The sequence below is a fragment of the Sesamum indicum genome, linkage group LG1, assembly GCF_000512975.1.
Source record: "Sesamum indicum cultivar Zhongzhi No. 13 linkage group LG1, S_indicum_v1.0, whole genome shotgun sequence".
Taxonomy (NCBI): Eukaryota; Viridiplantae; Streptophyta; class Magnoliopsida; order Lamiales; family Pedaliaceae; genus Sesamum; species Sesamum indicum.
This window is the reverse complement of record NC_026145.1, coordinates 15,357,556-15,370,802: the sequence shown is the minus strand read 5'-3', so window position 1 is coordinate 15,370,802 and position 13,247 is coordinate 15,357,556. Positions and strand designations below refer to the sequence as shown.

Here is a 13,247-nt window from a genome sequence, read left to right as displayed (position 1 = left end):
CACTTCCGTAAATTGAGAGGAAACGAAGGACGTTTTTCATGCGAAAGCAGCAAAGCTATATAATCCTCCTCCAGCGAACTAGGGTTTCTCCTCAGCGCCCCCTAAGCTCCAGGGAAGACAAAGGCGGTGCATTTTTTGTGAGAGTAAGAGCGGCAGCAATAATGGTGGAGAAGGGTAGCAAGGTTAGGAAGGAGGAGGTGGTCACCAGGGAGTACACCATCAATCTCCACAAACGCCTCCATGGATGGTACTCCCCCTCCCTCCATCTCTCTCTCTCGCTCTCTATGTTTATATATGTGTGTGATTTTGGTGTGATAGGTATTTAGAGGTCTCTTTTCGATTTATTTGGTTGAAGTGTTGCGCTTGGCTTTTGATGAATGGAATTGCTTTTTTGTTTGCTCGTTGTTCCTTTTATGTTTTGTGTTCAAGTGGTGCGTTTGCTAGTTCTGTGTCTCTAATCTGGTCCCTGGGATTTTGGGGGAATTTCTTGCTTGTACTTCGTGTTTTTTTTTATTCGCTAAGGTGCTCTCGCTTATTGAAATTGGTTTTTCATTCTTAAAATAATTCATGGTAGCAAAATGGAACTTGCTTCATTGTGTGCTGTTTGGCTTAAAGTAGAATTTGAGTAATCATATATGGCTGATGTTATGATCCAATCTGAACTGAGTGTCTGTAAATGTCTGCCCCTTGAATGAATTATATCGAATAGGACGCCATTTAAATCCTTCGCAATAGACTTGCCCAAACCAGCATAGCTTGCTAACTGAAGGAGCTGCCAGAGCAGAGGAAGGGGAACATAACTTTTGGTTCTCTATGTGAAGATGCTTACTAATTGAACTTTGAAGTGGGTTAAAATGCGATTATATAAATTTAATCCCACGAACATAATGGTGTTGAATGCAATAGCATAAATTGTAGAGCTGAAATCAAGTCGCCAGGTTGTTTGGTCTGTTAAAGTTTGGAACTCCTAATTTGGTGTCCTTATTCCTACATCCAGTGGCTGATAAGTACACTTTATGGCTTATTTGTTCATTCAGTCCAACAACGTCTTGTTCATGAATTGGGAGTGCCTTTGTAGCTAATTGGCTAATTCTAAACTCCTTCCATGTGTGATTCATAAGATATATGCCTTTTGTTAAAAAAAAAAATTTAGTGTGAGTTTTTTTGGCTTTCTAATTCAATTAAAATCTATTTCAAGTTTTTTTCTCAATTTCCACCAGCCTATATATATATATATACATTTTATGCTGAGTTTTGGTTCCTAGGCCACAGTGCCTCTTCGAAATGTTACTTGACCTTGTTATATTTCTGGGTGTTTAGCACCTTCAAGAAGAAGGCTCCAAAAGCCATCAAGGAAATCAGAAAGTTTGCCCAGAAAGCCATGGGAACTACAGATGTCCGGGTTGATGTCAAGTTGAACAAGCACATTTGGAGCCGTGGAATTCGGAGTGTGCCAAGAAGAATCCGCGTGCGCATCGCAAGAAAGAGGAATGATGATGAAGATGCTAAGGAGGAGCTTTACTCTTTGGTGACTGTTGCAGAAATTCCAGATGGAGGGTTGAAGGGATTGGGAACCCAAGTCATTGATGAGGAAGAATGATTTTCTGTTCTAAATTACTTTGCTAAATTCAATTTTGCTGTATCTCAGTCTTTGTTATGTTTAGAGAAGTTGATTTGAAGGATTATTATGCGACTTGATGCAATTCTTCCAGTTTGAGACACGTATCTTATATTAGAATTCACTTGATATTGTTTCTCTTTGTTTTAATGATCAGAAAGTTAAATTGCTTGCTTTGGTTGGATGCATACTCTTATGGGGTTGGCTCTAGCTGCTGGTTATTTTTAGTTATGCTCCTTTTAAAGGGGTATTCTAGCAACAGCTCTTAAATGGCTTTTCCTGTTTCGTAGTGCGAGTTTAAGCTTGAGAATGGAATTCTCAAAATCGTGTTTGCAGATAAATTATGATGGTTAAGAGTGTTTGGTGACTTGAGTTTAAATAGCTTTTGGCTGATGATGATTTGAAAGCGTTGGCGATTGAAGATGATAATTGTTCTGTTTTAATCAATAACATAATTGGTGCTTATGTTTCCTAAAATTTAAAATTTTACGATTTTTGTGTGATTACAATTTGATTTCTTTTAAAATTAAGGATAAATACTTCCTTACTTTGAGATTTTATGTAATCATCTATAAATTTTTTATTTTGAAAAATTATATTTATATTTGTTTGTTTTTGTATAAACTTTTTCAAAATTTATTGAATTTGTTGATATTATTGAAAAAATTATTTGATTTGCAATAATTTTTTTTTGTAATATCAATAAATTTAATAAATTTTGACTAATGAAATGAATTATTTATTAGAGGTAGTAAACTTCAAGGGTGTCAGATGTAGTTTTTTAAATTATATGAAATTTATGTATAATTGCATCAAACTTCAGAAAATGATATTGTAATTATTCTTAAAATTAGTTATTCAAAATTTGATTTTCACAAATCATTTGCTACCAAACTCAATCTTAAATAAGCAAATTCGGAGTATCTATAGAACATGCTATTTCTTTTCCTTCTTTGGGGGGGAATAAATTGATTAATTTCCTAGTATCACTAATAAAGTAACAATCATGTAATCAGTCAATAAAATTTAGCTTCATTCACGAAATTGAATTACCGTGACTTTAAGGTGGCTTGAAACCCACCAGCATATGGAGATGTAGTCATACTTTAATAATAATTAATTAATTTTAATTATTAATATATAATTATTGAAATTATCAATTATTATTATATATAAATATTTAATTATGGTAATTGTAATTGGTTTATCTAATAAATAATAAATCATCGTTTTCGTCTAAAAAAATAATCATAACAATCAATGTTCTAATTTTCAATTTTAAATATTTAAACTTATCAACAATTATTAGCCCGAAGTGCCTTTGAATATGTTCTTTCAGGTTCTAAGTTGGAGCGCATGATTTCACTCTTCCTCTGCTTCCTCTCTTATCACTCACCACTACTAAATCGAAAAAGAAAGTTATTAATTTGAATATAATGAATAAAGAATTGTTCAAACAAAAAATAATTATAATAATACTAAAAAACTAAATAAAAAATATCAAAATTTTTAAAATTAAATTATTATAAAAAAGTTATGTTAGAAACAAGTGAGTACAGTTAAAAGAATATTATTGTAAAGGTCAATACAGTAAATAAAACGATTCGTATAAAGGGTAAAATTGTTAGAAAGTAAAATAAAAGAATTTTATTTAATAAGAAAAATTATTTTGATAGCTATTTTCTGAAATTAATATATATATATATATATTGAGTGCAAGTTTCCTGAAAGTCTTATAGGGCCAATGGTTTTTTTAAGCAGAAAGGCAAAAGCGAAGTGCGTGGAATATTTCCCGCGTCCAGGAAAGCTTAGTGGACGCTCCGCCATTTTTGCCTCTACTTCCCGTTGGGATTAGGGTTTCTCCCTTCTCTTGCCACTGACCTTTTCTAGCTCTCCCTCCCTTCGATCTCCTGTGACTGCTCCGCTCCAACTATACTCCTCTTTTTTCTCTGCCCCAGTGGACGAATAGGTTGGTGTTGTGAACAGTTTTGTTCATCTCAGCATTTGGCGATTCAGTTGCTTGAATTATATCGATTATGGAAAATGTGATTTTGCCTTTTCATTTGTTTTGTTTTCTATTTGGTTATGTGATTATTTTGGCAAATTTATGCTTTACGTCTGCAATGTATCTAATTTTTTTCCCCCGGTGTATAGCATTTTGGGATTTGTTGCGTTGAGCTTCATTTTTTACTACTTTATGCAAAATGATTATTTTTAGTGCTGAAAGTTTTGGGGTTAAGGAATTGTTCGTCGTGTTCCTGTCTATGTTTTTGGTAATGCTGGTGAACTGGTGGACCTAGCTAATACTTAGGTGCGTGGTTGTCCGGCTAACTGAATCTCTCACTTCATAGATGTTTTTTTGTGGTAACACATCAAAGAAGAAGAGATGCAAGTAGTTCTGCGAAAAAATGAGATAAACTTTATAAGATGATTTGCTAAGTGGCTTTCTAAACATGATTTCATTTGACTTGTTCTAGCACATCTCGGTGACAATTAGATTGGATTTACTATGGGGAAAGTGTTTTTAGTACCAGATCCACATAATTTGAAATCTTAGTAAACACTTTATTAAAATCCCTCTTCAGATGCCATGAAAGCTGATTCTAAAGAATATTGCAGGCTTGATGGCTTTCATCTCGGTGACAGGTTTGAGAAAAGACTCATTGAGTATAATCATGTTTTATGAAACTACAGTGCAGGGAAAGAAGTAGTGACTGATCTTTTCAATAAAATTTTAAGTACTTGATAAAGGATACGTTCTGACCTCCTTGAGTAAATTGTCATCATTCAAGAAGCCATATCCATATTTTATGCTTCATCCTATTGTTTAATATCGTCTCTTTGTGTAAATCTGTTCTTTGATGATCGACAGAAGATCATATGCAATGATCCCGTTATTTCTAGTTTGCTGTTATAATTAACCTATTCATTTTCACAAACATCGGCTTGTTGTAGATGGAAAGCAATCTAAGAAAGTCTCCTAAGCTGGGACATCCTGCTGACAGTTCTGATGCAAAATATATTTCTGGACTCAGCACCATTCTGGTGGCCACAATACAGGAAGCCAAAGACAGGATATCTCAGATAGAGTACATATTTTGCAGTCAACTTTTCCCAAATTTTCAGAGCCTGCAGCAAATATATTCTGAAGCAAAGGAAGCTGCAGAAGATGCATATAAAGAAAAGGAAAAGGACCTGCAACTCCAGATTAAGAGGCTTCAAGGTGAAAAGCAGCAGGTTCTGGAAGAGAACCAATTGCTGAAGTTGGAGAACGCAAAATTTATTAGCATGGAAACCCAGTCATGCAACCGCGTCAAAGAACTTCAGCAAGAGTTGAAACAGAAAACTCTGGAAGTAAATGAGGGGAGGAAAGTACATGAAAATCTGCAGAAGCTTCTTGAATCAAAATCCTCCCTCATCCATAGTTATGAAATGACAATAAAAGAGCTTGAAGAAAAAAGTATAATGCTTCAGAAAATTCCAAAGAAGCTGGAGGTTGAAACTGAGGAATTGCGACAAGAGCTAATGAAGAAATCTAAGGAAGTTGATGAGCTAATGGAGTTGCAAAACAAGCTACTCCAACTAAATCAATCAAAGGCCTGTTTGATAGTACAGAAAGAAAACCAATTGAAGGAGTATGAAGAGAAAACAAAAGGGCTAATCTCCAATCTTGAAAACATGGAGAGTAAAGTTAATGCTTTGCAATCAGGACTTGGAGACAAGACTGAAGAAGTAGATAAGGGGAAGGAATTGCAGGCAAATCTGCTAAAGAAGATTGAATTTCAAGCCTCAGAGATAATGTATAACGAGCAACTACTGACTAAGTATGAGACAGAGAATAAGCTTCTTGCAGCAAAAGTAAAGAGTCGTGGAAGTGATGTTGAGGCGCTCCAGAAAGAACTTGTGAAGAAAACGTGTGAACTGGAGGAGGTAAGAAAAGTTCAACAGCAGTTACTCCAACAAAGTAATTCATATAATTTCGATAGAATCAAGAGAGGGCAGGCATTGGAAGAATTTGAGGAGGAGAGGAAACAGCTTGTAGATAAACAGAAAGGCCTAAAAGAGAAAGTTGATAAGCTACAAAAAAGTCTCTCCGAGAGAACCCAAGAGTCTTCTGAAGGGATGGAGTTGCACGGAAAGTTGTTGCAGCAGATTGAGGTAAAAGATTCTGAATTACTGTCTGAAAAGAGGAAAAAAAGGGACGTGATTGCTGCATATAAGAGGCTAAAATCTCAATACAACTATCTCTTGAAGAAATATGCTCAAGAAACTGGGCTGCCTCTTGATAAAATGGAAGATGAAAGTGAAATAATTAGAGCCAATCAGACTCCAATAACATCATGCGGTAAGCCCCATGGTTTTAGTTTTTGTTCCGCAAGTCTCATTTCTCCCAGTATGCTTGCTTTCACAGTTCTTTGCTTCTAGATGTGGATTGTGCGTGCTGGAAAGATATCTCTGTTTGCATCCTACTTTTATCTGCCACTCCTCATTTTCTCTTTACATACATCTAATTGCAGATATTGAAAATAATACTTTAAAAGCTTCTGGAGAAGCCAGTGGTGTAACAAAACCAGTGGATGAGCAAGAAGCATTAGAGGACAAGAAAGGTGGTGGATTCATTCAAAGATCTGGTCCTGTCTCACCATCTACTTCAAGTATTGTTGTTCCTCCAAAATGCCCAACTAGTTCAAAATCTTGTCCCCCAGCCGGTGCAAAGCGACCTATTTCTTATTGGAGGGATACTAGGGCCCATCAGAGCCGTGTGGGACCTGATCCCCATGATGATTTCCTTGATACTCCCCTGGAGAATGTGAGAGAAAACCTAGGGAAGGTCATGAAGGAAGATCCAACTAATTCTCCTAAACTGGTTCCTGTAAACATGAGACTTGATAATTCTGATGATGAAACACAAGACATGGATGCTGATGGTGGACCGGAGAAGCCGAACACATCAACTAAGGCGGGAACATTAGGTTTTAAGTATGTTGAATCAGTACGAAAGAAATCTGAGAGGGAAAGTCTGAAGGGGGTTGAATGCAAGCAATGCAAAAAGTTCTATGATGTTGTTCTCCCTGGTGCAGGCAACAACTCTAATAATGATAAGCAAAACATACGCTGCGAGCATCACAATGGAGTGTCTAGGCATCGATATAGGTATGCACCTCCTTTAACTCCTGAGGGATTTTGGAATATTGGATTTGAATCGGAAATGTAGATTCCTGAAAAAGGACGTACTCATGATGAAAAATACTAGGGATGGTAATGGTTCGAATTTGAGTTGGGTTTGTCAGAATCTCTTACTCGACCCACCAAAATTTCTTGGAATCAAGATTTGACCTGCCACGAACCCAAGACCCAATGGGTTGGACATGTTAAACTCTCTAGGCCTGGTTTAGAATTATTAAAATATCAAAAAAATTAAATATATTTTATAAATACAAGAATAATATTATTGAAAGATAAATATATATATTTATGATTTTGACCTACTTGTGTTAGTTTGTGAAATATTAAGACTTTCGAAATATTTGTTCCTTGTGTATATGTTAAAAATATGAATTATTTTATATCATTTATTTTAATTTATAAAAGGAAGATATTTTATATGTTATATATAAGTATAAATAAAATATATACATATTTTGTTTTTGACGTAGCTACAAAACATATATCATAGGTTGGATGCCAATTTTCATCCCTAGAGAATAGGGTGCAAATTCGAAATTTCTCAGGACACAATCCCAAGAAAATAATGAACATGGTCTCTTGTGCTAAGAACTACATATAATAACTGATACAATTCATAAAATTTGAGATTATAAATATTTCGTCTTTAATTGTGGTCCTTCTGGAAGGAAAACTACTAATGACTGCCGGCACACACGCGAAGGAACTGAAGAAGCCTTCAACATAAAAATAGAGAAGGATCAGCCATTATACAGTCAGACAGTACATGCCCCCATGCACACCTACCTGCCTGTATCTATCTATCTATACATACTATGTATACACACACATTCACATGGAGATGATGCACATAAATAAATAGAGAACTGTGTGAAGGAGTCAATAACAAGTGATTTGGACAGAGAGATTCCTCATTCCTGTTAGTAGTACAACTTTGAGACTGAAATTGACAACAAGTCCTCGTGTCTCTGTTTGTTTTCAATTATTTGTTAATCCTATCTACTTTTTAAATTATTGTTATGTATAGAAACTCTATCTGGAGGTTCAGTCGCCCAATGCATTCATTTATTTAACGTACTTTTATAAACATTATACATATATATATATATATATATATATATGGTCTTTGGGGCTTTATTAATACTTGATATTATCTAGTCCCAATGTCGGTTTGCTGAATTTAATTTAAACCCAAAAAAACAACTATAGTGGCTGAAACAGAGAAATATAAAGTTTTATCATTGTTTTAAAGTTATTCATCCTTTAGGATATAATTTTTGCATACTCTTTTAAATTTAAGTTCTTTTATTAAAACATTTAAAAAGTATAATAATATAATTCCTATACACAACTCAAACCAACAAACTCTGTGACTGTGAGAGCCACACATTATTTGTGGGAATTTAGTGTGAGTGGTGACCCACATAATAAGATGATGTTCGTCTCTCCAGGCAGCCCACATGGGGATAATAGTATAGGAACATGCATCTGCTCTACAGACTGATCTTGACCTTTGTTTGATTCTCCTCCACCCCATAGTCAGTTTAATACTTGTTTCTATACTGCATTTTTTAATTTTCCATCTCCATGTTTATTATCTAAACTTGTTTTACCACTAGTATCTGTTATTTCTGCCATTCTAATACAAGTATGATATGGGCTTGTGGTACCCTTGTACATCACTTGCCCTCGACCAAAATTTGAATTTCTCGGTTGTAATATAGTGGATTCGATGATTAGGTCTCTTGGTGGGACTACAGTGACAATAACACAAATACATAATTACTTTCTATCAATACTTTGATTTATAACATCATGACACTATCATTTAATGTTTAAAATCAATCCAATCCAAGGTTGATGGACAGCATAGCATTTGCATAATCTCGTCGTAATTGTGGCTCATAATGTTACACACCAATAATTTCGAATTTCTGCACAATCATCTCCTACATACGTTGTACATTCTTGGTTGCTCTCAAGAATTCAATCATCCACAATACAAATTGACATAGACCACGTACTAAAAGTAAACCATTGCACTAATCAACTAATCATACATGTAAACAAACAAACGGTAATAATCTATTTCCGAATAATAGAGAGATAGAGCATCAAATCTTTGCCCACTTCATTATACCATAAAGCTGTCGCACACGTTTTCACGTGCAACCCCATCACCTTTTCTTAACGGACAACATTCAGAATTACTACAATTTCAAGTTAACCATTACAACAACATTAATACACAAAATCAACACCAATATACCGTTGAATTACAACCCATGTAAGAATTAAAGTTGTTTAACACGTACGCAACGGCATTCCGCACAGGCAGTCGTTGTTGGCGAAGGATGAGGCCTCAAGATGGTCGAACGGCGACCCGTCTGGAATCGGGCCGCAGAGGTGGTTGTGGCTCAGATCCAAGTGTCCCACGTACTTAGCTGAAGATAATGATTTCGGAATGGAACCCCTCAAATTGTTGTACGATAAATCGATCGTCGTGAAGTATGTTTTTGGTCCGAACACGTCGGGGAGGTTGCCCTCTAATGCGTTTCTGCTCAAGTTCAAAATGTTTAAGCCGGAGTTGGCGAGTAGACTGGTTGGTATCTCGCCGGAGAGCTGGTTGCTGTCTAAGTTTAGGGTGGAGAGAACCGGCATTGATCCGAACTGATCTGGGATGGAGCCGGTGATCTGGTTCATTGATAGATCCAAATCGGCCAGCCTGTAGATGCTGGCTAGGGAACTCGGGATTGGTCCGGTGAGCTGGTTCCGGCTCAGTAGAGCCCGGCTCATCATTGATAGTTTGCCGATGTCTGATGGGATTTCTCCGGAGAGTTTATTGTTGCTAAGCTCTAAATGCATTAGGCTGTTGAGGTTGACGATGGAAGAAGGTAAAGAACCGGAGATTTGGTTGTCGGCGAGGTTCAACACGGTGAGTCGACTCAGTTTGCCTATATCAGCCGGGATTTGGCCGGAGATTTTATTCCCGATGAGGTCGAGGATTCTCAGGTTGGGAAGAGAGGTGATGCACGCCGGGATTTCTCCGGAGATATCCTTCCAGTCGGCGACGACGAGGGTGGTGAGGCGGTCGAGCTGGCAGATGGAGGGGGAGATAGAACCGGTCATGTAGCCGGAGCGGCCGGCCTTTTCAAAGATTGGGTCCTCGGACTCCCCACGGAGGACAATATCAGCGACCCGTTTGGTTTCCGGGTCGCAGCTGACGCCGTACCAGTTGGTGCAGCAGTCGGTGCCTGACCATGTGTTGAATATGCCCAAGTACGGCTCGTTCAAGGCTGCCTTGAAATCCAGCAAAGCTGCCCGGTCGGACGGCGAGCAGGCGTTCGCCGCCAGAGCCAGGGCCAGCAGCACCGTGGCTGTGCTGACCAAGAAATTTCGGGTCAGCCCCATTTCTAAATGTGTATCTGAGGTAAGAATGAGAGCAGAGGACGGAATGGAGGAAGAAGGATGTCGGGGGGTTGTAGGAGTGGAACGTTATATAAGTGAGGGTAGGACGAAAATACCCCTGGGAAGATGGGGGAATTGCGGTTAGGACTAGGAAAGGATGATGACAGTTGATGAGCCGACACAGACAGAAAGAAAAGGGTAGTTTTGTTACAATAAAGAAGGTGGTGAGAAGGCACGTGACCCCACTTACTGTAAAAGTGTTGCCATAGATAGCCATGCCCTTCACTTCACTGCAAACAACTTCACTCCTTTCCTTCATAAATAACAAAATTTAAACATCATAAAGTTTTCATTGAACTGAGATCATATGATTATGGGACTATTACATCTACCCTCGTGATTCTTAATTTATTTATATAAATTATTCTTATTATTTTTTTAAAAATTACACATACATTTATTAAAAACTTCAATATCATTTACACAAGTCATCATTCCTTTTAAAAAATTACACATGCACTCCATAAATGTCAATGGTATTACATGAACTACCCCTACACCGGGATAGTTTCTATAATTATGTAAAAGATTAGATGAGTTGGTATAAATATACTATAAATTAGGGGTATAAATATAATTATTCTATAATAGCGGTCTTCATTGACATCTTGATCAAAGTCTCCTTAAAATTTGTGAAGTTCACCTTGTCATAAACTTAATGCCTCACCTGATGATGACTTCCCATTAAGATTGATTGTCAGAAATCATGCTTCATATAAAAGATAGCAACATGGCTCGTACGATTCGTTTATATTTAATGATGTCATTTATACTAACTCAAAAATCTTCTTTTATCATATTCGAAACAACATAAAAAAAAATATTATATTTACACTCAAAACACAAATTTAGATCAGTCAAATCCTCATAGCCAAAGGGGTTGATAGAAGTATTCTAGCTATCCTTTGCAACGTCACATGTAGGACTACTTTACTTGAAATATTCCAAAGAAGAAAAAGGGGGATTTTGTGTATAAGGTATTGTCATGTGTAGCATGTGCCCATGATCCGAATGCACAAACAAAAGATTGTGACTTTTTGCCGTGGGACATTCATTCTTTTCTTTGGACCTATATTTTTATATTTTATAATTTATTTATTAGATAAGTATTTATTAATTATCATTTAAAAATCATTTAAATCTAATTTTAGATATTGGTTTTAAATCGATTCAGAAAATTTTACGTATTATCTTTCTTAATTCAATTACGAGGACTTACATTGTAAATAAACATCAAAGTTTCAAGAATTCATAATGTCAAGTTTACTGCTAATTGCATATTTTTTGTGGTCGGTGTATTAATACTAGTAGTTTGTGGTACACTTAAACGTGAAACATCCTACATATATGCATAATTTTTTCAAATTATTTCGATAAAATATTTGTATAAATCATATTATTCATTTTTTGTGAAGTTAAAAACTACCTAAATATATATAATAATATGTTAATATATATAATAGTATATAGATTGGAGAGATACAAAAGTACATGAGAAAAAAAATTAAATAACTATCAAAGGGCTAGTTATAAAAGGTCATGATGAGTGGGAAAATTAAAAATAATTAAATTAATTTTTTTTTGAAATAAATGGCAGACTAAAATTATTTTGGACACCAAACGGACTCTTTTCAATAATATATAGTATGCGGATATATAATGCACTCAAATGTAAATATATAATTAATTTAAAATTTTTAAAAAATATTATTATTTTAAAAGTATATTAATTAGATTAGTAAAGTATTAAAAAAATATATACGATGATTAAAGAAAAAGAGATGTTGGAGTTGAGACGAGAGAAAATGAGATGTTGATAAAAGAGTGGAAAATATGAAATTGAGAAGAGAAAAAAAATAAAAATTCGATAGATCGATAAATCGAGTACACTAATTGGCTGTCATTCAATTGTATAAAGGTATTGACAGATAAATAGATAGATAGATATGCATTATTGAATAATATAGATAAATAAAATTAATACTCAAAATGGCTAAATAACAAATAATTTTATTTGTGAATTTTATTTTTTGTATATAAAAGGGAAATGGTCCATGGACATGGGCTTGCATTGTCGGGAAGACGAGGACAAGACTCGTTTCTTCTCATGTGAAACTGTCAACCCAAACATGGCCTCACCCTCCATAATTATGTGCCCAACACATTAATTACATAATTCTTTAATCTTAATTTGTAACTAACACCCTGTTTGCCTAAATTTATTTATAAAATTTCATCTATATATATATATTATAAAAGTATTTTTTAAATTTATAAAATGCTAGATATTATTTTAAAAAATAATTTGTTAAGGTCTTTAAATAAAATAAAATTATAGAGCTTATAATATTATATTAATAATAAATTTATAATTAATTTGAAAATGCGAAATATATTTTGGGTTTTGTTTAGATTCAAACTTTATCAAATTTGATCAATTTGACTTAAATTATTTTAGTTTATAAATGAAATCTAAATAAAAATGTTTTCAACTTATTTCCGATAAAAAGCTGAAAAGTTCTTTAAATAAATTTTGGCAAATACCTGTTTAAAATTTGATGGATATCTTTCTAATAAATAGAAAAATATGGGGTGAAATAGAAAATTCCGTGAACTTTTGGGGCCGCAACCTACCGAGTGCCAACTTAGTTGTCCTAAACTCACAAGGACAGTTAATCGTGACGCCGTTCGTATAAATTTCCTTTAAGTCGTGTTTATGCCATTCCTTAGACATATTCTTTTATCTCGGTAAATAAAAATTGATTTCCCCTTCGCAGAAAAATACCAAAATCTGGTGGTCGCAATTATTCATTCACCGATATACGATTAGGGTTCGTGTTGCCTACTATCTTCATTAACAGCAGTGCAATCGTTTAATTCAGTTCATTCTTAATCAGGTAAACAAGTAGAACCCCATGTTAATCATATCCTGCTGTGTTCGACTTTAGGGTTTTTTTTTTTTTTTTTTTTTTTT

The 13,247-nt window shown here is 35.0% G+C and overlaps 4 protein-coding genes across 5 annotated transcripts in view; 3 read left to right on the top strand and 1 right to left on the bottom strand.

Annotated features, from left to right (window-relative positions):
* On the top strand, window positions 24-1,793 carry LOC105168896 (60S ribosomal protein L31). Its single transcript, XM_011089094.2, has 2 exons — window positions 24-247; window positions 1,321-1,793. Exons 1-2 carry the CDS (start codon window positions 39-41, stop codon window positions 1,598-1,600), a joined length of 489 nt encoding a protein of 162 aa, XP_011087396.1. The 5' UTR covers window positions 24-38; the 3' UTR covers window positions 1,601-1,793.
* On the top strand, window positions 3,363-7,836 carry LOC105168882 (protein gamma response 1). Of its 2 annotated transcripts, XM_011089074.2 has the most exons (4): window positions 3,363-3,587; window positions 4,574-5,963; window positions 6,136-6,772; window positions 7,474-7,836. In XM_011089074.2, the coding sequence occupies exons 2-4, from the start codon at window positions 4,574-4,576 to the stop codon at window positions 7,661-7,663; spliced, it is 2,217 nt and encodes a 738-aa protein (XP_011087376.1). In that variant the 5' UTR covers window positions 3,363-3,587; the 3' UTR covers window positions 7,664-7,836. The 2 variants fall into 2 exon arrangements, with proteins under 2 accessions (XP_011087376.1, XP_011087385.1); XM_011089083.2 differs by lacking the exon at window positions 7,474-7,836 and having other exon boundaries at window positions 6,136-6,895.
* Window positions 8,787-10,288, bottom strand: LOC105168873 (DNA damage-repair/toleration protein DRT100). Its single transcript, XM_011089062.2, has one exon. It carries the CDS (start codon window positions 10,214-10,216, stop codon window positions 9,110-9,112), a length of 1,107 nt encoding a protein of 368 aa, XP_011087364.1. The 5' UTR covers window positions 10,217-10,288; the 3' UTR covers window positions 8,787-9,109.
* Window positions 12,995-13,247, top strand: part of LOC105168865 (SURP and G-patch domain-containing protein 1-like protein) — an 8,370-nt gene continuing 8,117 nt past the window's right edge. The window contains 1 exon segment of the mRNA XM_011089050.2: window positions 12,995-13,170. The gene's annotated coding sequence lies outside the window, so the exon portion shown is untranslated.